Genomic DNA, 22,517 nt, shown 5'->3' with positions numbered 1-22,517 from the left:
ATTTGGACCTAAATGATTTAATGTTGAATATCACAATATTTTCCATCTTGTAATATAGTTTAAATTACTTAATGGTCCTAACACTATACAATGGCGCTTGTTAATTAAAGTGGTTCACACTAACTCAATATTTTCATTTTTGTGGTAAATGAGTCTGTACAGGCTGAGGAGGAGATAGCTTCAATTGTGCGACTGTGTAGCATTGTTGTATCCTATTATTCATATCAACTGACTTTTCCTACAGTTACCTAACAATGTACATGTTCTCTCACTGATTTGAGAAAGCAAAGTGGCCAATTCGCTCATCAGTGAGACAATGTTAACATTGTCTCACTCTAATTACTTTGTCTCACTCCAGATTTGCAACGTGAAGGCACGAAATAGTGAGCGCGTAACATGCAGGCAACGTCGTATGCGCGCGAAATACGTTGGCAGCACTGGCTGTAAATCAGCTGGTCAGCTGTTGTACTGTTGTAATTGTCACTTACATTAAATGTTATATTAAAAATTCACTTCTGTGTAAAAATAGGTTATGTTTCTTCACAAATTTATTTGTTTTATGGTAACTGTAGGAAAAGTATAATGTGCAACTCGAGTTCAAAGTACAATTGCCTCACTCGAGAAACCATTCCTCACTCGCCTACGGCTCGTGAGTAAGGATTTCTCTCGAGTGAGTCAATTACTCACTTTTCTCACTAGTTGCACAAACTATTACCATACTCCAGCTGACTTTTCCAGCCCCTTTCTGTAAACCACTTCCTGGACACAAAAGAGTACAGAAATAAAAGTCTTACAGTGAAGTGTGGTAAAACATTGTTTTGCACATTTTAATTTAGAAAACCAATAATATTCAGGCCTAGTAACAACAGTACCCCTACCACAGCTGCAGACTAAGCAAGTTTCCATTGGCTTGGTTTGATTTTCCTACACGGTTCAACAAGTACTTAGGTTTGCTGCTCCAGGGAGGGTAATAAAGTATTTTTTTGTAAAATGTGCATAGCTAATATTAAATAAATTTGCCAAGTTTTGTCAAAATATATCCATGAACAAGCAAACTACAAGAGTTTACTTATTCTCCATAAAAAATTACATTGAAATTCTAAATTTACAATATTTTTGATTCTATCCATAGCCGGACACACACACTTCAAGATACAAGATTATTTTTTAATGATCTTCAAAATAGTTTAGAGAGAAATTGGGAAATTCCATGTTTCCCGCCCATAAAACTTCTAATTTGACTGTACAAATAGGAGTCTTTAAGCTTAAGCTTGTAATGATAAACATATCACTGGTGCAATCCTTGTTGCAGATAACTGGGTGCTTAATGTGTGGCAGTCTCCGCCACCTGTTTTAGCTGGTGGTAGTTCTAAGCCAATCTGGTCTCCTATACCTGCACATTTGTACAGCAGCACTCCTTTTGAAAACAAAGGCAAGTTTTATCCAACAACTGTTTTACAATTGCATTATCAATTTGGCCACCTCGGAACTGACATGGCTGTCCTAAAAACAAAATTTGCTGGTTTAACTTACAATCTCTTAATAAACTTATTAATTTTAGTTTTTGTTGATTGAATATGTTTTCCGGACAAGTTATAACAGGTCTGTGTGCATACCACACTTAAGAGACCGACTAAAAGGAAACCCTTACAACAGAGCTATATTAGTAAAATAAATGCCACTTAACTAATTTATTGAAAAAAGTACCATCATGTTTGAGGCATTTGATAACATCAGCTAGGAATTGGAATCAAAGTCAACTACATGTCGAAACATAGCTGCTGTTTGTCATCGAGCTTTATGCTGCTGTGTCTCACCTATGCTCGGCCTCACCAATATGCAAATATGTCCGTAATAAATAATTAATGGACCCAACAAATTTCAAGTGTTCATACTTCCTATAAATGAAATCACATTTATATTGTTTTAAGACTAATAATGGGGTTATTATAGATGACAAGTACTTTTACTTTTGACTGTGTTGTTGTATTGGTTAAACTTCAGCATGATGTTTTTAATGTTATACATTTTTTTAGATTCCTCAGACATTTAGAAGAATGTTGAGGAGCAAAGAGTATACTTGGTTCTCATAATTCCATAGACAAGTTATTCAAAGAAAAATTTCAATGACTTATTTGTTTAGGGATTCAAGCAAATTCAACATCTTCGCTCTCACCTTGTCCACCAAGCTTTCCCAGCATACCTAAACACGTGGAAAACATTACCAATGATTGGAGCCAGTCGGATTGTAGTAGCATTCCGGATAAAGGTAGGACATACTGGGCTGCATAACAGTAAATCTATATCTATAAAAGAGGAAGTATGTATTAGTGATGGGTTGGTACGACTTTTTCAAAGCTGGTACCGGTTCCTAGCCAAAATCGATTCTCGGTTCCGTTCCGGTACCATCAATACCTAGTTTTAGATTTTTAGGATTTAGGCTACTTATTTTTTATTTTTAAAACAAAATATCCATATTTCAATTTTACAGTATTTTGCATCAGTATAGGTTGGTTTAAAACTTAAAGGATTAAGAAAATAAAACTCATTTGTAAAAAAAAACCAAAATAACCAAACACATTCTAATCAAAATAATACAGCAGATGTGTTAAAAATATTTGATGAAATTGGTGATGTGTTGATACCAAAATTTATTGATTCTCGATACCGATACCTAAAAAAACAATAATTCTCAATACCAATACAATTTTTTAAATAGTTTTACCAAGTTTTCTTAATGGATTGGTTATACTAAAACAACCTGTCTTTTTGTATTTCTACTAAGTATTTTTGAGTTAGGCTATTAGTGTGTTTTTACCATTTAAAATAATAGTTGTTAGTGCAGCAACGCGTCCCGGGTAACTGCTAGTATGTCCTAAATTGACACATTTATTACATAAGAAAACATTATCAGCAATCTGACACATACTTTCTCCTATTAGCTTGTTAACAACTCTTATCATGGTGGGAGTAACTATAATATTTTATGGGAAAAATCACAAAAGCTGCAATGACTTTTAACACATTCACTGCGGTTGTGCGATTGCTGGCTGCTGTCGGGAGCGCAGGCAACTAGTGTGCTGCGTGGACGAGTGTGCAAAAATGTTTGAATTCAGTTTTATCTAATAAAGAGAGGCATATTGCAGAATGTATTGTGTCCCAGTTGTGGACATAGTTTTGTAAGAGCCCAATAGATAGTAGCACTAAACAACATAATAGCTAGGTGGCTCTCAGTATTGCCAAATGGAGGGAAAAGTCAGGGGCAAAGTACCCGGATACACCATATAAAATACCCCAAAAAAGGAACCAAGCACATTAATTTTGAGGTTAGGTTCCTTCCACAATGCCACACTACATTTATTATCGTTATTTTATACCATGTCAATAAATCCAAGTCCCCCCTACTTAAAACAGTAAGTAGGTACAGTATTGGTAACACTATTGGTATTGCCATTACAATAGTGGGGTTTTGTTTTAAACCCACTCTACAATAAATTTGTAACAGTCTCAAGCACTAATAAAATAGTCAAATCTGAAAATGAATTATACCAGATTGAAGTATAAAACTTGTAGAATAAGCCGCAAGCGAAACAAAGTCTCACGGCAGTGGCTAACCTCGTATTGGAACAATAGTTTGTAAACGGTGCTTTAACAATGTATAGGTACTCGTCGCGTGCCACAGGAAAGCGCTAGTGGTGACAAGACTATTCGTCATGCGCAGTGAAAGTGTTGAACTGGTTTACAGCAATGTAGGCTGTACCATTGTGTGTTGAGTTAAAAGGACTATGACATAATAAGTTTGAATCAAAATCTGTTAAGCCATTTTTTTGGAAATCTAATTTTTCCATTTTTTTTTTAGTTTTTGTGGGAAAATAATGTAAGTTACAACAACTTTTGAATTGTAATTTTTCACAGCAATGGGGGTTCTATCTTTTTGTTTTGAACTATGTATAACATACTATTTAACTCAAAATATTTTACAAAATTAATACTTCTCCATATAGGTAGGCCTACTATGAATAGGGGGAGAAAGTAATATATTTAAAATCCAATGTATGTCTGTCGTATGTATAGATTATAGTATAAAATATTGTATATTATATAAATGAAATAAGCTGATACAATTAATAACTCTTGTGTATGGGAAATACTTGACTATTAACCTAAGTGTGATCCCAAGCCTTTCATCACAATAATTTAAGTATTATATACTCGAGATTAAGTATTTGATGTAATTCAAGCCCTATAATCACTATTTTATGAAGCAGCTACAAGTGTCATTCAATCACTAAAATCTTTTTGTATCCTAGCAGTTCTTGCCCGTTTCTTCTATTGTACCTAAATAAATCTACTATCTGATCTTTGTCAGGTATATACTATACACATTCACTTCTGAACTTATCGTCTTTACAGACTAGATGTTGACGGTTTTTGTTTGTGAGGAAAGTAATGTTGATTTATTCTCTTCATTCATAGACTTTTTTACTAGCATACAAGTCGTTAGAAACCAGTAGTACAATATGTATCTTTGTACATTAGTTATGATAGAGGGCACCAACCCCCAAGGTTTTGTGTATTTGTTTCTTTGATGGAAAAATATATAAACATCATACGTATAGGTCTAAAATGCCTGGTTTTCTGTCTCTATGTGGTTTTTATAAACGTATCCATAGCTATTTAAACCTCTCAAGCGATTGACTTAAAATTTAGTACATAAGTGACAAATGAGATCAATCTTGGTAAAATGTATAAAATTTATTCATTGTTCAAATTAAAAATGCTTAATTCAATAATGCTTTAAACGTACATTTACACTTATACTGCAGACTCACAAGAAGACAAGATAGTAAATACTTAAAAAAGATGGTAAGTAGTGATTAATTTTTATTGAACACTCCAATAATCTGAACCAATAAATGAATGAGTCTTATGGTCGTGTGGTTGTTTGGTCATCATAACCAACTACCACAGACACAAAAACATTATCATCATCATGCGAGATTGCAGTAATATCCTGAATACCTGGTGCGGTCTTGTGATATCATCATCGTCTCTCGCAGTCACAAAAACATCATCGTAAAGTTTGTATTTCAAAGAAACTGAAAATATTTTTAATCTCAAATTATTTTTTACAATCTGGATTATTTTTTAACTAATTATTTTATCTAAAAACTGCTGTTGTACGAATTATTTAACTTTAAGTAATATATTTATTTTATTTAAAAATAACATAATGACGCATTCATGTACGATCTATCTGTACATTCTGAATAAAGATTTTATTGATTGATTGATGTTAATCAAGTGTTGTATAAATTGAGAAGATTTAATTATGTTTTCTCAGTACTCAGTAGATTTATTAGATTGAGTAGACTCTTACCGTTCGATTTATTACGAAGTGTCTACTGTGGATACGTGCAATCCATTCTTACGTGCAATCCATTCTCCAATTCGGCATTCTCATCTGGGGTGGCGCTTACCGAACGATTATACAACCTGTTAATATCCCTCCCCTTACCAACCCCTTACATATCCCTCAAATATTATTTTTGACGAATTTAAAGTTTTTAATATTACACAATTGTTAGAGCCCTCATCCTATACATATTAAAAAATAAAGCTTACATTTTTTTCTAACCAAAAAAAGTAATGGTAACCATTACTGTTTCACCCGGTATTGCCGTTTCCAGGATCCAGATTGAATAAAACTATAAACTCTACTCGTGCTTTTTTTATATTGCTAACTACATATTTCCAAAATTACCTGATAGGTTAAAATTTTCAATTCAATATAGTATTGGCTCCTATAAAAAAACTGTAAATGGCTGGTTAATTAATAGGCTATTCATCAGAACGAGATAGAATCTTTAATCGCCTCTAACTACGCCCAATAAAGTAAGCCATTCAGTCTGAATAAGAGGGAAATATGGAGTGATAAGGTATGAGTACATATGTGTGCGTGCGAGTATTACGGAATGCTTGTGTGTGTCTATGTGCAAGCATCAGTTACCTGTTGCTGATATTTAAATAGCATAAATCTACACATATTTTCCCCAAGGCTTGATATTTTTGTTTACACGCTGTATTGTCCTTTTGTATAAAGGTTTTAATATATTTTCCTATTATTAGGCCTATTTCAATTAAAAGTTGTCGTTTATCATGATAATTGAATCTCAGATTTACATGTACATATAAATGGAGTGTATATAATGTAAAAAGAAATTCTAAAATCCTCCCTAAAGATGATGGTTATCGAAGCAAAATTATTGTAGAAAAGAAAAAACAATTCTGCAAGAACAATGGTTAGAAAACGAGGTAAATAATTAAATTACTGAACATAAAACATGAAAACAAGCAGCAGATTTGGCAATAGGGGGTAGGTCTACTTACAGTGTCCCCTAAAGTGGACAGTTCGGGTTATGAATATCATAATCTTTTTAATTTTAATTTTAGTCATATAAACTGTCAGAATTTATAAACTATTGCTGAAATACCTAAGAAAATGTTTGTTGTTTTTTTCAGCACCTGAAAAACCACTTTCAATAAATGCCAATTCCAGTTTCAAAAATCCCCGTCTTATCTCGCCAAAAAAACTAGTTTTTAAAGTAAGAGAGAAGAATTTAGATGAGAAAAAAATTGGAATATGTGATTACGATTCAGGTGAGTTGTTGATACTGATAGTTAATAATACATTGGTAAACATTTACAAAACTGTTGTAGATCCTTAAAAGTAATTGACAATAAAATGTTAACTATGTTTTTGTAATACGAGGGAACCATTGCGCGAATTGGGCATTTTAATAGGGTCAAAACTTGTTTTTGAGGCAAAACGAATGCAATACAACACCCTCTTACCCTTCTTCAAATATTATGTTTGTTTAAGACACACAGTTATTAGATAAATAAAACTCCTTATACATAACATTTGTTTATTTTAGATCCACACCATAAGGAGTAATTTACCTACCGCAGTCACATTACAATTATGAAAAAGTAGCCTATTTAAAATCCTTTTGTATTTAAACTGTTGGTCTGTTGTTTACAATCTGAGTGAGATTAAACATCAGCAGGATCAGCGGTAAAAATTATGCAAATAATAAACAAGATGAAAGCTAGAAATTAATCAAGCACAAGGGGGGGGACAAACCTGTAAGGGTATCACCTTTTTAGTTACAATTAATCTCTCCAGGTCATTTGCTTTTAAATGACACCGCAATCGTAAAAAAAGGGTTTAGTAGGATGGTTGGAAAAGGGACGTTTCAAAGAAAACCCTTATTGTATTAAGATTAAGAGTATAAATTTTTCTTTATCAGTGTGCTGACATACAAGGAAGTTTTTACTTTTATAGATCTTAGTACCATACTCCGTTCACAAAATTTGAGGGAAAGTTCCCCTACCACTTTTGCTGAATGTTTGTTGCAACTGGTTAATGGGTTGAGTGTTTGTTTATATTTACTGTTTGTATTTTGCTTTTTTAACCAGGAGTTGTTGATTTAAATAAGTGAATCCTAAATAAAAAAAAAATACAAGCAAGGTTATATAGTGTAAACAGTATAGAAATAAACTAAATTAAAACATACCTCGTCTTGCAGTTCAAATAAATATTGTGTTTTTTAATCCACTACATGTTTCGCCATCATTTTCAAGTGGTACACAGAAACATTGAAACATTATATTATTCGAATTGTACTCGTCAAGTTGTAGAAATTTACATTCAAACATAAAACTGTATATACATTTGACACGTACGAACAAAACATTTTCATGTAGGCCTACAACACTTATTTATTGTAACCCGATCACGGCACTGACAGGGACAGAACTCAGAACTAACAGAGTTCGATACGCTACGATTTTATTACGAAGGTTAGCTACCATACTAGTAGGGTCCTTTTACGTTTTAGTTTATTTTCATTCAAAACGCTCTTTCTCGTTTGCTTCAAAAATTGGATTAGATACATCTAAATTTAATAACTTAAAATTTCACTGACTTGAGTCAAGTTCCTGCTGGACAGTAACTAGCGGTGGCTATCGTTTGGTTTTATTTTAATTAATTAGGTTAAAAATTGTGATTAATCCTTTCGCTTAACGAATAATTACTATGCACGATTGATTTATTAATTCAACGTTTTAATACCCCGAGACTTGTAGATTGAGTTCTAAACCTATTGTGTTGTCTTTCTAAAGTTGTCTGTGGCGGGTGAAAGAATCAAGTCTGGGAGTAGGCTGAGTTGAACGACCAGCTACGAAAATTAGTATTAAATTTAGCTTAAATCATCTCACGATCAATTCTCTGTTTAGTTAGATTCTGTAATTACTACAGAACTATAAGAACTGTAATGTACTAATTAGATTCTGTAGGAACTGCTTTTTACCTTATATTCTATTCTATATTATTACCAGCATGTTTAGTTAATTATTTTAATGTTTAATACGGGTATTTATATCACATTGGCTTAAGATTGAATACTCATCGGCCCTACAGAGTCATTCTAAGGGTTAGGCAAAATTTACCAAAACACTTTAATGAAGGCTGGGATGATATAGGTCCAACTGAGCGTCTGCAGCATTTCCTGAGCATTTCCAGAGCTCTGAGCCTTCGATAAAATTTTAATAATACGATCAGTCAAAGCCGTGACAACTTCCTATCAGACACTTTACCATTGTTTTGTTGTTTTTTCAGAATTTATGATGCCCCACAGGCCATATGATTTGTTGTCACATTTTTAATAACAATTTACAACAAAACAATGGACAATCTACAACAATATTAGTCAAACAATTACCAACCCAAAAAATGCAGATTCTGTTTTATCGTAAACTGAAGATAAAAAACTACCTCTATTGCTCAAAAAGTACTTATTTTTTATTAGGTGTTGTACATAATCAATTTAGATATGGTAATTTTAGGTAAGTCAGTTTTTATACAAATGTACTCTATAACAAGTCTACCATACACTGACAAAACCATCTTTTGAGGAGTTCATCAGCTCATCGATAGATGTTCAGAAACTTTGGTGTATATTATGCAGCCGACGACATATTGCCAATCGTCAGCTGTTGTTTTAAATTTTGGGTTAATTGAAGAGATTAGATTTCTTGCCCTAAAACCGGCAAAATTTTGTGAACAGAGTATAATTATTACGGTTTTAATTGACTCTGATTTGATATTCATATACCTAGAATCATTTTCTAATGGCTATAGTAGTTTTTCTCTATGTATGTGACTAAAACTGATAAATAAATAATTATTTCAAACTATTTAATATCACAGTGTTAATCATATTTTTATATTTTTCCAGCCTCCACCACTGGTAGTTACAGCAGCATAAGAAAACGAGTTGGAGACTCTGATTCTGTATATTCAGGTAACATCTAAATTTGTGTCTTTATTCATTTATCACATTGTGATCTAAAGTAATTTTGGTCAATTTTTCCTTGTTTTTTTCTCTCTACATTTGCAAAGGTGGTACACATGTTTAACCCTTTGCGGGGTATGTCTATACTCCACTTATAGTCTCCACTGGCCATTTCAAGCTAGATATGGCATCAAATTTACCCTGTTGTACTGACAGATAGGCTACTTATCGTTCCTACTGTTATTTTGGCGTCAAGTGTGATGTAATGTACAGCTGTCCTCCGTAGGTATAGCTGTTTCTGGAATCTCGTTTGACAAAGGGATGTAAACATAAAACCTGTAATTTTACAAATTTTACACTAGAGATGGAATAAACATTTCAGTTTATTACGTCTAAAATCAAATGTACGATTCTATAAATAAAAAAGTTAAAAACACAAATAAAAATAAAGTACTTCATTTGAAATCCCAAAACATCATCCAGTAAGTAAATCCCTTTTATAGTCAGAATTCATATTTTAATTATTAACCCTTTGTGGTGGAATGGCGAGTATAGGTCACTGCCCGCCATTTTCCCGACTGCTCAAAGATTTTGACCAATACTAAAAACAAAAAATAAATAAAAAAAGTTTATTTTTGCGGTCGATGGTGAGTATGGTGACCTATACTTGCCGAAAAATGTATACAACCTAGCAATATATATATATATATATATATAACATATTCAAAACTAAAAAACCTAAACCAACAACTGACTAACAGCCGACACATCCCTATTTTATTTCCCTTTTAAGTTTACTTAAATTAAAATATAATGATGAAAATCCATTTTACAGGCTCCTCCATCAATGAAAACCTTGGAATGAGGAAGAGAGGGAAAATAAATGGCTCAGTTTATTCAGATTCAGGTAATACTAATGTTTAGTTTTAAATCTACATGTATATTTAATTTATATCAATGTAAAACTGAGATTGTGTCTTTTGGTCCATTTGTACACCTATTTACTATTGGTGTTTTATGTTGAGGAAGAAATAGTGTCACAAGGGAAATTGCTTTTTATTGTTGATTTGTTTTCAATTAAATAAACCTAATAAATATATAAAATGATAATATGATGATTTTTTTAGGATCCTCGTCTAGCTCTGAAATGAGGAAAAAATTAAATACGAGCAGCTCACTCAATTCAGGTAATAATTATGCTTAAAATCTACGTAAGTACAAAGTACATTTAATTTTTTTTTATTCTGGATCTGTATTTAATTTATACCATTGTTAAATTGTTGATGTGGTCTGTCTACATGAGCACATTTGCTTACCATAATAAACTTCTCAAAAAGGGGCTTTTACTTAAAGCTGTGTTGTCCAAAAAGACGTGTCTGTTTCGTCTGTTGCTGAGAAATAGACACGGACGATTGGCGCCCAGTGACTGCTATGCATTGATTTCAATGGGCCTGTTGTCCAAGAAGTGCCTGACGTATGAGACGCTGAGCGTTTGACGCGGGCACTGCTCTGGGATTAGACAGGATTGGTGATGGCCAGCGTCTGTTGCATTTATTGCCGTGTTGATCTGGTGATCCCCCGTCCATTCAAGCTTCTGTGTGATGTCTTGTAAGAATGGTGTCTTGTTATTGGGTATGGAGTGTGATTGCATGAAGTTTTTTAGATCCTCCTATATCAAGTTGCAAACGAACTTAACTGGTTCTTCGAAAGTCTAAAAAAAAAACAATAAAAATAGGCTAGGACAACTACCTCTTGCTTATTTCTACACTGTATGAATATTTGTATTACTGTAGAATCTACAGTATTACAAATTATAAAGCATTTTATATAAACATAAGTTACATTAAACAAATATTGATTTTTTACAATTTTAAACCAAACTTGACTCGGAACTGCCAAGTTCAAAGATAAGCTCGAGTTTCAAGGCCGTACTCGACTCGAACTCGAAATCTCGAGTACTCGCACATCTCTAACCGATACCAAAAATTGTCGATACCGATACCACCAAAGTACCCTCGATACCTATCGATACCGATACTTATATCATAATGTAATTCTCAATGTGAAATAACAATAACATAACCTCAACAGTCAACATACGGATGAATCCTTTGACATACACTGTAACTGCAACACACCGCGATCGTGCATATAACAGGACTACTGCATCTCTTAAACACTAACCGTGATTGGTTTATCGTCATCCTTTGATCCAAAACCAGCCAATGAGAAAGATTCTAATAAGTTAGTAAAGACACTAGCACCCGGTGCGGCGTTAAACAACAATCCAAGCATCAATCCAAACCAAGTATCCACATCGCTATAACACTACTCGTGATTGGCCGAACATCGTCTCTGGATGGAAAACTAGCCAATGAGGTCATGTTTATCAAAGTGACAAGGCCGTTAGCACTCGCAGTGGTGATCAACCAAAACAAATATCATTCCTGGAGTTGAAAACTAGCCAATAAGGTTGTCTCTACTAAGTAGGCAAAGAGCTAGGATTCGTAACGGCAATTTACCCGCTCTGAACTGACTTAATCCGCACCGATTCGTACGCGTTCAGTGTCAGTATCGGTATCGAACCCAAAACAGGCAAGTATCAAGTATTGACGATACCTCGATACCGCTCTGGTATCGAGAGTATTTGGTATCAAGTATCGGTATCGGCCCACCTCTAATTAATAGTCAAAGGTTTTCTCTCTTCTTAAATAACAAACCGAAGTAAAAATTTCTTAAATGTGATGAAAAATACGATATAGTACGATATGGTAAACTTGCAAATAATACAGAATTGATTATTTACGCTTCGCGGACAGGTGACGTATATATCCGCCTAAGTCTCTGGCAATGACAATCAGGTGGCAGATATATCCACATTTGGGTTGTTATGTTCCGAACAGGAAACTGATATATCTGCCTTATCTTCAGACAGCTCGTGTTTTAGCAGTATCCAGATGTCTCGGGCTACCACAGCGCTACTTCCCCGCGCTCTCTGTAACCTTGAAAGTGACACTCCTCCCTCTCGCCCCCCCCACCTACCACGGTGTTGCATACCCAACACCACATTGACTTTGTTGGCGCTAAAAGCTACAGTTTTTGCCTGTCTAGCCGCATAAAATAGTGATATGCACAATCGCTTATATTATATTAAAAATTAAGATAAAGGAAAATTATAATAAAAAAAGTTTAAGGTTTAATACAATTTTTTTTCCTATTATAGGTTTTGACAAGAAACTAAAAGTGTCCTCAGAATCTGTACAGTCCAAAGATGAAAAACCGATAGCAAGTGTTCCTACACCAACTGCTGTTCCTTCATTAACTGCTGTCCCTTCAATAACTGCTGTTCCTTCATTAACTACTATTTCTTTGTCAGAAAATAAGCGGAAATCTCTACCAGAGAACCCTCTAGGTGAGTTAAAGTTATCTTACTTTTCACTAGTGATGTAACGTGATAATATGATTAGTAGATTAGATATCCTGGAGAATGTAAGAAATGTATTCTTAGAACTGAAGAATTTTACTCCTCAAAAGTCCAACAATCATGACAGCTCGGTTAAAAAAAAAATTACAAACTATTATATCCAATCACCTTAATCCTTTGGGAACACAAGTTGCGGTGGATGTTTGAAAAGTATTCTAGACCTATTAAACATAACGCTTAAGTTAGTATTAAAATTGGCTTTGGAAAGAAGTGCAGGTGTTACCCATCGGCATCCGTTATTCTGTTTGAAGTGTAACTAAAAAATGTTCTGTTACGTTTAAAAAAAAAAATCTTTTCTGTGATTTCCCATACACATTATACTGGATATTCTGCTAGAGTAGGAATCACTTCTTTACAATGATTTTGATGAAACTCTGTACAAATGTGTAAAGCTACATTTATTTAAATGAGTTTGCGAACTAGCATGATCGGACTCTAGGAACGGGGGTTTATAGGGTGTTATACTTATTTACTTACTCTTATATTAAAATGGTATAATATTACCTGTTTCCGTCTGTGATCCTACATTTTTTGTATAGAGCAACCGGTTTCAAGGTTATAACCTCATCTTCAGGCTCCTGTTGTCACTCTTGCGAATCGTCAAGTTTTACAAACGCACAAAAACACTAACATTTAAATAAATACCCCCGCCGCAGCAAACCTGCTGTCTTAGCGAATTTCCATTTGGCTGAATTGATTTTCAATTGATCTATTTAAATAACTAGGTTTAACGAGTACCTAGGTTTGCTGCTACAAGGAAACTAATAAAGTGTGTGTTTTAAGTAAAATAATTATTGCTTAGTATAAAATGAATATATTTGCCAAGTTTGATCAAAAGATATCCATAAACAAGCAAACTACAACATTTTACAATATTCTCCATAAGAATAACATGGGAATTTTAAATTGACCATTTTTTTAGTTTTCTCCGTAACCAATAACCGTACAAAAACACTTTGATATACTGAATTGTTTGTTTTTTTAAGCTCTTTAAGAAGGTTTAGAGGAAAATTTGGAAATTTTGTGTTTTGAGGGTCAAAAGTGAGAAAAACCAATTTTTACCCCATAAAACCCTCCATAAAACCCTGTTCCCATGGTCCGATCAAGCTGGATCGCAAACTCATTCAAGTTTATCCCGCCTTACACCTTTAAACCAAATTTCATCAAAATCGGATAAAAATTACTCAAGTTATCGTGTTCACGGACACACACACATATATATATATATATATATATATATACATATATAAAAATTTGAACGAATGGTGTTTTTGGCCTCTGGGGACATCAAAATGAAAAAGTAAATCGGTCCCGGGCCTAAGTGTTACCATGAGACCTACGGTAATAGCTACTTCCCTATAGGGAAATTCGCTAAAAACACGAGACACTGACAGACGAAGACGGTTAACATAAATTCGGGAACTAGTTCCAGACGCGGCACGGGCAAACGTTTTGTCATGACTGGGGTTGTGGCTGACCTTGCTGCCCCCTCCCGTTATCAAAACAATGCCAATGGTATTTTTGCCTCTCATTATACCTCCACTCATTATACTCATTATACAATACCATCGGCTCCAATACATCTTCGCCAGGTTATCCGGACCTCAGCATCTTCCTCTACTGTTCCAATACTCACCATGTCTGGTTTCACTTGTTTCCACCTTCTTTGTTTTGGTCTTCCTGAATGTTGCCTTCAAACCACATTGCCCTCTAATACTCTTCTCAGTTTGCATTTTCCCCCTCTTCTCAATACGTGTTTTATGATTCATTTGATTACAGGGGGTTTTATGGGGTCAAAATTTGTTTGGCCATTTTTAGCCCCTAAACACCAAATTTTACTTCTTTCCAAAGAATCTTGTAAAAATTATGTCGTATATTGAAGTGTTGTTGTACGCCTAACTTAAAATGCCAATGTTATTCTTATGGAGAATAAATAAACTGTTGTAGTTTGCTTGTTTAGGGATATGTTTTGATAAAATTCGTCAAATATGTTTATTTCATACCTAGCTATTAACATATCATTAAAAAAAAAAAAACACTCTTAATTAGCCTACCTTACCTGTAGCAGCAAACAGATTCAAGATTCAAGATCTTTATTTGTCATTAAGTAATACAAGTATTACAATAGACATTGTCAAAGTTTTTTTCTTAATACTACATAAAGTTTATTTTCTGTTAGAGTACCTATGCCAATCAGCAAGAATGCACCAAGTGAGTAGTGCTCATTAAAACTAATATTATTTAAATAGAAGATGCTTCTCACAATTTTAAGCGATTATTTAAGTGAAAATCCATCGTAGCAAATGGAAATTGCTTAGTCTGCAGTTATAACTTGTGTTGTATAGACAATTAATTGTGAATTGTATAGATACTTTGTATTGATGTCAGAAGTAAAAATAAATTCTATTTAATTAAGTAATTTAAAGGGAATGCCTAAAAACCAACAACCAAATATTCTTTAAGTTGAACCTATGAAATTAGTCACCAACCCATCTCATTATATTATTCCATAAATGATTTTTTATGTGACACTTTGTAATATGATGTAAATATGTATACAGGGTGTCCCGGAACTCGCTACCAATATTTTAGGTCATTGCTCCTGGGTAAGAAATATAATATTAAAATGTCCGGAAGTCCTTAGTTACTCACACAGCCGCCATTTTGTTTTTTTCAGTTATTAATTTTTTTTTTAAGAATGGTTAAATATAGGAAATGGAATCTTTGCACAAACATTTATGACAACTAGACAAAGCTACCAAAAATTATGAAGATTTTTCAAATTCATAAAACAAAATGGCGGTTATTTAAAATTTTGCTTCTTAAATAACTTGAAAACCGTTGATTTTACAAAATTTTAAATAGCCCCCATTTTGTTTTATGAATTTGAAAAATCTTCATAATTCTTTGGTAGCTTTGTCTAGTTGACCTAAATGTTTGTGCAAAGTTTCCATTTCGTATGTTTAACCATTCTTTAGAAAAAAATTAATAACTGATAAAAACAAAATGGTGGCTGTGTGAGTAACTAAGGACTTCCGGAAAATTTAAATATGATATTTAGGTATGTTTCTTAACCATGTGCAATGCCCTAATATATTGGTAGAGAGTTCTGGGACACCCTGTATAAAATTAAGTCATTCAATAAATTTACTAGCCAAAAGAATTGTATCATGTGAATATTTTGCTTTTATTTTTTTAAGATTTTGAGACGAGCACCTGCTTTACCAGCTGTGCTGGGGAAGAAAATATATTGTGACGAATAAAGAATCTGAATCACTAGTTTTCCTCTTTAATAAAATAAGTCGGGACTCAACAATTTTTTAATGTCATTGTGAACATGTTTATAAGCATGCTTTCCATTTTAAGGTGTTCAAGATTTCATTATCATAAGGATTATTTCAAAAGTATTTAAAACATAAACTTGCAAGAGAGATTTGCTATCAGGAACTTGGTTATCGATGAAAATCCAGCATTATGTCCTGTCTAATAAAGAAAACTGTACAGGATTCAAAATAGCTGGGTTTGACTGGGTTTAAGTTTAAATCAAGCAATATAAAGGGTGCGCCAAAAAACCTGACGGTTTCTGTTTTGTAATAAGTCAGCTGTTATACAATCTAGAGACCTCATTGTTGTAATGAACGATTGCTTATGTTATGCCATTTTTAGGGTATGTTTGTCGAAACATCATTTCTTCGAATCTAGTGTGTCTAGTCTAGTGTGTAGTCTAGTGTGGTGTGGCACGGTTTGGAGTCATCGGACCATATTTTTTTGAAGACGAAAGGGGAAACACCGTCACTGTATACTCGGAACGCTATGTTGGAATATTGAGGGTCTTTTTCGTTCCACAACTAAGAATGTTAGGAGGGATAGACATGACCATGACCAACCATGGTTTCAACAGGACGGTGCAACTTGTCATACAGACAATTATTCAATGACAGTTTGCGTGAACTCTTAACCGGTAAAGTGATCTTTTGGTTTGGTGATGTGCCGTGGTCAGCTCGTTCCCCAGACTAATTTTGTGTGACTTTTGGCTGTGCGGATACTTAAAAAGCAAAGTGTTTGTTTCAAAATTTCGAACCATCCCTGAACTCAAGCAGTGGGTCCGGGAAGAGATTGCTTCTATTCCTCAGGCGAAGGTGACCGCGAATATGCAAAAAATAAATGGGAAGCCTGCGTTTAGGAGAATGTCATCACCTAAGAGGTATAATTTTTCATAAATGAAAATGGCATAGTAGTGTGTACAATATAACATTATTTAATACATACAATTTTATTTTGTTCTTGAGTTATTTAGTATTAAAAACCGTCAGGTTATTTTGGCGCACCCTTTTATGGTGAATCATTTAAAATAGCTGGACACAACTTTCAAATTTGTTTGGAAGAGTGAAACCTTCATTTCCTTAAGTGGTGATTTAGGTAAGCACATTACCCTTTTCCACCAAATCAGTCACTGACTCACTGATACATTTATTTGAAATTAGAAAATCTTTTAATAATTTATACAGCATATAACATCTAAAAATAAAACAATTCATCATGAATTATGTTGTTTTAGATGCAAGACATAAATTGGAACGAAGGCGAAGCATGCAGTGTGAAACAGAGAAGCCTTCAAACTTGAATCAAGATGAAATGGAGTGGCAAGAAACCTGTCCTTCAGAGGTGAGTTTTGGCTATCCTAAACTTTTTTCTGTCCCACCTTCATATCCTAGGACGCTAGTTCTAGCCTGGAACTATTTTGCAAATTAATTACTTCAAGCTGTAGTATTGTAGCTGTATTAGTGATTGGCAAAATTTGAACCCAAGATCTCGGGCACCGAAGCCCTGTGCTGTACCATTAGACAGCATGCTCCCCTGCAACTTTTAGAGATATTAGCTTTGCAAGTAGTAACTAAATATAACAAACTAGCAGTTACCCGGCGCTCTTTGCTGCGCTAACAACTATTATTTTAAATGGTAATTTGTTCTTATAAAAATAGTAAAAGTTTATACCAAAAACAATAATGGAATATTTATTTTACTTAATTGCCAGTGGGTAAACAATGTTTTTTTTTATTAGGTGGATAAGTATACAGGTTTTTACGCGTACATACCACTACGTGAGCACCCGACATAGAAGTGTGAGCTGTCCGTGTGAAAAGCATGTATTTTCTAAATTTAAACCGGCGATAGTCAGGGATTGTATTATTGTTGTGTATCATGTATATATAAACCAGTATATCATGTATATATTGTCGTTGTTTATTTAGATTGCCGTTTGGTTATGTTGTTCGTCAAAGTCTTTTGTATGCTTTGTGGTTAATAGTGTTTGGGTTTTTTCTAACGACAGTACGCTTAGACCTACCCGTTTAGTGTATTTATACATCAGTTTACCCTTTATTGTTTTACCTGTCTCATATTCTTATAGTTTATAAAATGTGTTTTCAATATGTGTAATAAACGGCCACATTCACCTGTAAGTGAAGGAACACTTATTGACAACTTTTGTCAGTCTGATGTAAACTATATACATACGGACAGAGCTAGAGATGAAGATTCACTTGATGAAATTCAATCTTCTGAATCCAGCGAAGAAGTTGTCGACGATATGGATGAAGATCCAGATTACGACCCGAGCCCAATTCCACGGCCTACGCTTTCTTTTCTAATACCTTGTCGAAGTGTAGGTCTCTCCACGAATGGTCCTGGGACTCCTGGGAGTTCCAGTTGTGGACCTTTTCCCAGTGACATTGTCATAGACAGGCCTTCAGACCTACTACACGCACTACTGGTCAAGAGACAAATCAACGGGAAGCTAGCCCCGAAAGTAGTGAGTGGGAGGAAATTCTTGAACAGGACAGAGCATATGAACATTCTTTCACTTTTGATGAACTGTTGGGGCCAAAACATTACCCACCAGGAAACTCCCCACCAATAGCTTATTTTTATTTGTTTTTCACTTCCACTTTACTCAATACCTTCATCACGGAAACAAATAAGAATGCTTAGAGTTTTACCAATTTAGAAGAGGGCAATTGTCACCCAACAGTCGTGTACGAAAATGGCTGAATATATCTTTAGCCGAAATGAAGGGGTTTGATTTCAGTCATTATGAACATGGGAGTCATTCAGAAACCGTCTTATCGAAAGCTAATCGTACTCATCATCTTCCCAAGCCAACCAGTGGTTCTCAAATATGTTTACACGGAATAGGTTTCAACTTATCCTGATGTTTTTTCGTATTGTCGTTGCCAATACCCTAGCACCTCATAGGTCCCCAAACTACGATCCTTGTGGAAGATTCAAGCCTCTCATCGACCACTGCAACCGTATATTTAGATTGTTTTACCACGGCCGCCTTTAACTAAGGCCGTGGCGTGCAAAGTGGTGATACCGCATGGGATGGCTGAATGGCTACAACTACGCTACACTAGTACTGAACGCTCGCACCAGTCGCACCACGGAGGATTAGAGCAAGCAAGCAAATTATCTATTAATTTAGATGTTTTATATCTGACATCACTGATGTGTATAAAAAGAAGGAAATAATCATACAAGGCTTTTGTGTCAATATATAAGAAAATATTTAAATCTTTTATGGTACATGGAACATTTTAGTATTATTAACTAAGAATTGTAGTTTTCTTCCGTCTATTCTTCATATTTACTCTAGTATTTATTATTTGTTAAAACCATTTAATATATATTTGTATTTCTTATTCAGCTTTGTGGCTACCGAGCTGGTTGATGTTGATAATCATACGTCTGTTACAGTTCGAGAAAGACTCTGTGTGTAATGGACCTCAGCAATCACAACAAAGTACCACATTGATTGAGAAAACACTGATAAAACCTTTGGTGCTTGTGTGCGACACAAATATTTGGATTAATGAAAAGTCCCTTCCACTATTAACGGAGATTCTAGAAGACAATTCTCTGTTAGGTATGTTTATTTTTTGTATTTTTTATTAGTTGTAACATAAATAGTAGTTGTAACGAGTATAGACAATTGCTAAACTTTCAGACCGCATATTAATTTTAACCGTATATCAATTTCATCCGCAATATTACTCAGCCACAGATTAGAAGAGTACCAGGATAACAACATGTATATTATAGTATAGTAATACATAAAATCATAAAAATGTATATTTGAATGATATAACAGATGATTAAAAGCCTATTGAAATGGACAAAACAAATATAAATTAGGATACTAAATATAAATGTGCTTTTGGCCAATTTCCCATATATAGGGAATAAGCTATTACTGTAGGTCTTATAGTAAGATATAGACCCGGGACCGATTTACTTTTTTGTTTTGAGGTCCCCAGAGGCCAAAAACACCCTCCGTTCAAATTCATATGGATATATTTTTTTCTCCTATGGGGCTGGAGTATCAGGACCCCTAGCTACATCAACCTAAAAGATATTTGGTAGCACCCTTTTACCTTAGTCACCCAATCAAAGTCTTCTATATATCTATATATATATATGTGTGTGTGTGTGTGTGTCCGTTAGTGCGATAACTCGAGCAAAAATGATCCGATTTTGATGAAATTCGGTACAAACGTGCAAAGCTACCAGCATGATTGGACTATGGGAATGGGGGTTTATGGGGTAAAAATTAGTTTTTCCCATTTTTGACTAAAAACATAAAACTTCAAAAATTCTTTCCAGACCATATTATAGAGCTAAAAAAAGAAATAATTTTGTACGTTGAAGCGTTGTTGTATGCCTAACGATTACGGAGATAATTAAATAAACTTTTGTAGTTTGCTTGTTTATGGATATGTTTTGATCAAATTTGGCAATTTTGTTTATTGTGTACTAAGCTATTAACATTTCAATAAAAAACACCCTTCAATACCTTTCCTGTAGCAGCAAAACTAGGTACTCATTAAAATTAATGTTATTTAAATAGGAAATAAATCTGACAATTTTCAGGGAATATTTTAGTAGAAATCCAGCCAGGTAAATGGAAATTCACCTAGTCTGCAGGTTTGCTGCTGCGAGGGTATCTTTGAGTTAAACAGATGTATTTTATATTTTTATTAGTAAATAATAGAAAAGATATAATCAAATTTCATAATATATTAATAAAATACAAATAATGTATTGGTTAAAAGTCTGTGTGTAATAGTAATAACTGAAATATATAGCTAAAATTAAATGGGCGCGTCAGAGGGATATAAAAATAGCCAATCACAGGCCAAGAAAAATAGTCTTCCTCGCCAGTTAGAAGGGAAGTTGGAGACACACTTCCTACACATCGTTCATTCTCTGCTCTCTGTCCGCTATTGTAAATTCTCTGTTCGATATTCTCTCTCCGTATGTCTACCGTTAAACATTTTCTATCAATCATTTTAATGTGACTAAAATGGTTAAGCCTACAACATCTGTTCAACACTTCACAGGACAAGCATAAGATAAGTCATTCTAGCCTAGATATTGGTCTGATTTTGTAGTATGATTTTATTATATAAATTCTGATTTGTATCAATATTTGATGTGTAATTCTTCTATAGTAGCTTATTAAACGAGTAAAAATGTTATTGTCTTATTTATTTCCATTTGAATTCTATTGGCCTAGTATTAGCCCCACACAAACTTGTGTAATGAGTTAAGTCTAACTTCAAAATAAGACTCTACAACCCCTGTGTAAAAATCTCATTCTCATTCCAATAAATATTTAACTAAACTGACATTTAATAGACAAGAAACCGTATCAATTGCCATAACAACTTGGGACTAGGGTTTTAGAGTTCAAGTGAAGATAGATGGATTTGATAAATACAGTACACTCCCTCTTATCCAATCTCCTCGGGACCGAGGCCAGTCCGGATAACGGGTTTTCCGGTTAAACCAACGTCCCCAAAAACTCGTTAAAATGGACCGTTTACTGTAATATTCTAATAGAATTTAGGAGAGCATTGTATTTAGACACGTGATCACTGGTCTCAAATCTTTCCCACGAGAACAGTACTTTCAGTGCCGTGCCCACTTCCTGCCGATCTAGTCCCGTTAAACCAATGTGCTGATATAAATTGTCCGGTTAATGAGATGTCATTTCTGCCGAGTGTAGTCCGGTTAAACCGATGTCCAGTTAAAAGGTAACCGGATAAGTGGGAGTCTACTGTAGGTTAAAGATTATGGGGGGGGGGGGTGCAAACAGGGGAAAAATGCCTCAGGTAATATTTTAATTTGTACGGACCCTTACTACAAAAGTACCCTTAGCAATAATTTATCCCTGTATTAACTTTTAACTTTTGACACTATTCATGTATGTAAAATGAAAATGTATAAAGTGAATAAAGATAATTTTATTTAACAAAAACAATCACGGGTTTTACAACAGTTTGGCTGATGGTAACAGCTAAAACTAAGACAAAGCTTAAGAATAGAAAATCTTCAATGTTTTACTGAGGTTGCAGATTTTATTCAGTATATCTTGAAAGTAATAGCATGAGCAATAATTCTTAAAAATTAATAAAATGCGTAGGTTAAGCATTTGTACATGTTTTTAACTGCTTTTTATCAATAGTCTATATGTATTTTTATCATGTTGAATATACTGCTTTTTAATTAAATAGAAGGTTTGGTAATCATGGTTAAATGGGAGCTGCGTTGTTTTGAGGCTAGCCTATAGTCCAAAACTTATATTGCTAAAAAATCATTTGAGATCAATAAGA

At 34.0% G+C, this 22,517-nt stretch overlaps 1 protein-coding gene across 1 annotated transcript in view; it reads left to right on the top strand.

Moving 5' to 3' along the window:
* The window catches only part of LOC128994687 (uncharacterized), a 74,233-nt gene that overhangs the window by 12,135 nt on the left and 39,581 nt on the right, over positions 1-22,517 (top strand). Inside the window, exons 6-14 of the mRNA XM_054419411.1 lie at positions 1,313-1,432; positions 2,144-2,269; positions 6,523-6,660; positions 9,303-9,368; positions 10,195-10,266; positions 10,487-10,546; positions 12,583-12,771; positions 17,402-17,508; positions 19,600-19,768. Of these exons, the coding sequence (XP_054275386.1) occupies positions 1,313-1,432; positions 2,144-2,269; positions 6,523-6,660; positions 9,303-9,368; positions 10,195-10,266; positions 10,487-10,546; positions 12,583-12,771; positions 17,402-17,508; positions 19,600-19,768 (1,047 nt within the window). The remainder of the gene's footprint in view (positions 1-1,312; positions 1,433-2,143; positions 2,270-6,522; positions 6,661-9,302; positions 9,369-10,194; positions 10,267-10,486; positions 10,547-12,582; positions 12,772-17,401; positions 17,509-19,599; positions 19,769-22,517) is intronic.

Source organism: Macrosteles quadrilineatus, unplaced genomic scaffold (assembly GCF_028750875.1).
Source record: "Macrosteles quadrilineatus isolate MER2022 unplaced genomic scaffold, UCM_ALF_1.0 Scaffold_5__1_contigs__length_97177068, whole genome shotgun sequence".
NCBI classification, from domain to species: domain Eukaryota; kingdom Metazoa; phylum Arthropoda; class Insecta; order Hemiptera; family Cicadellidae; genus Macrosteles; species Macrosteles quadrilineatus.
This window is presented reverse-complemented; position numbering and strand designations above follow the sequence as displayed.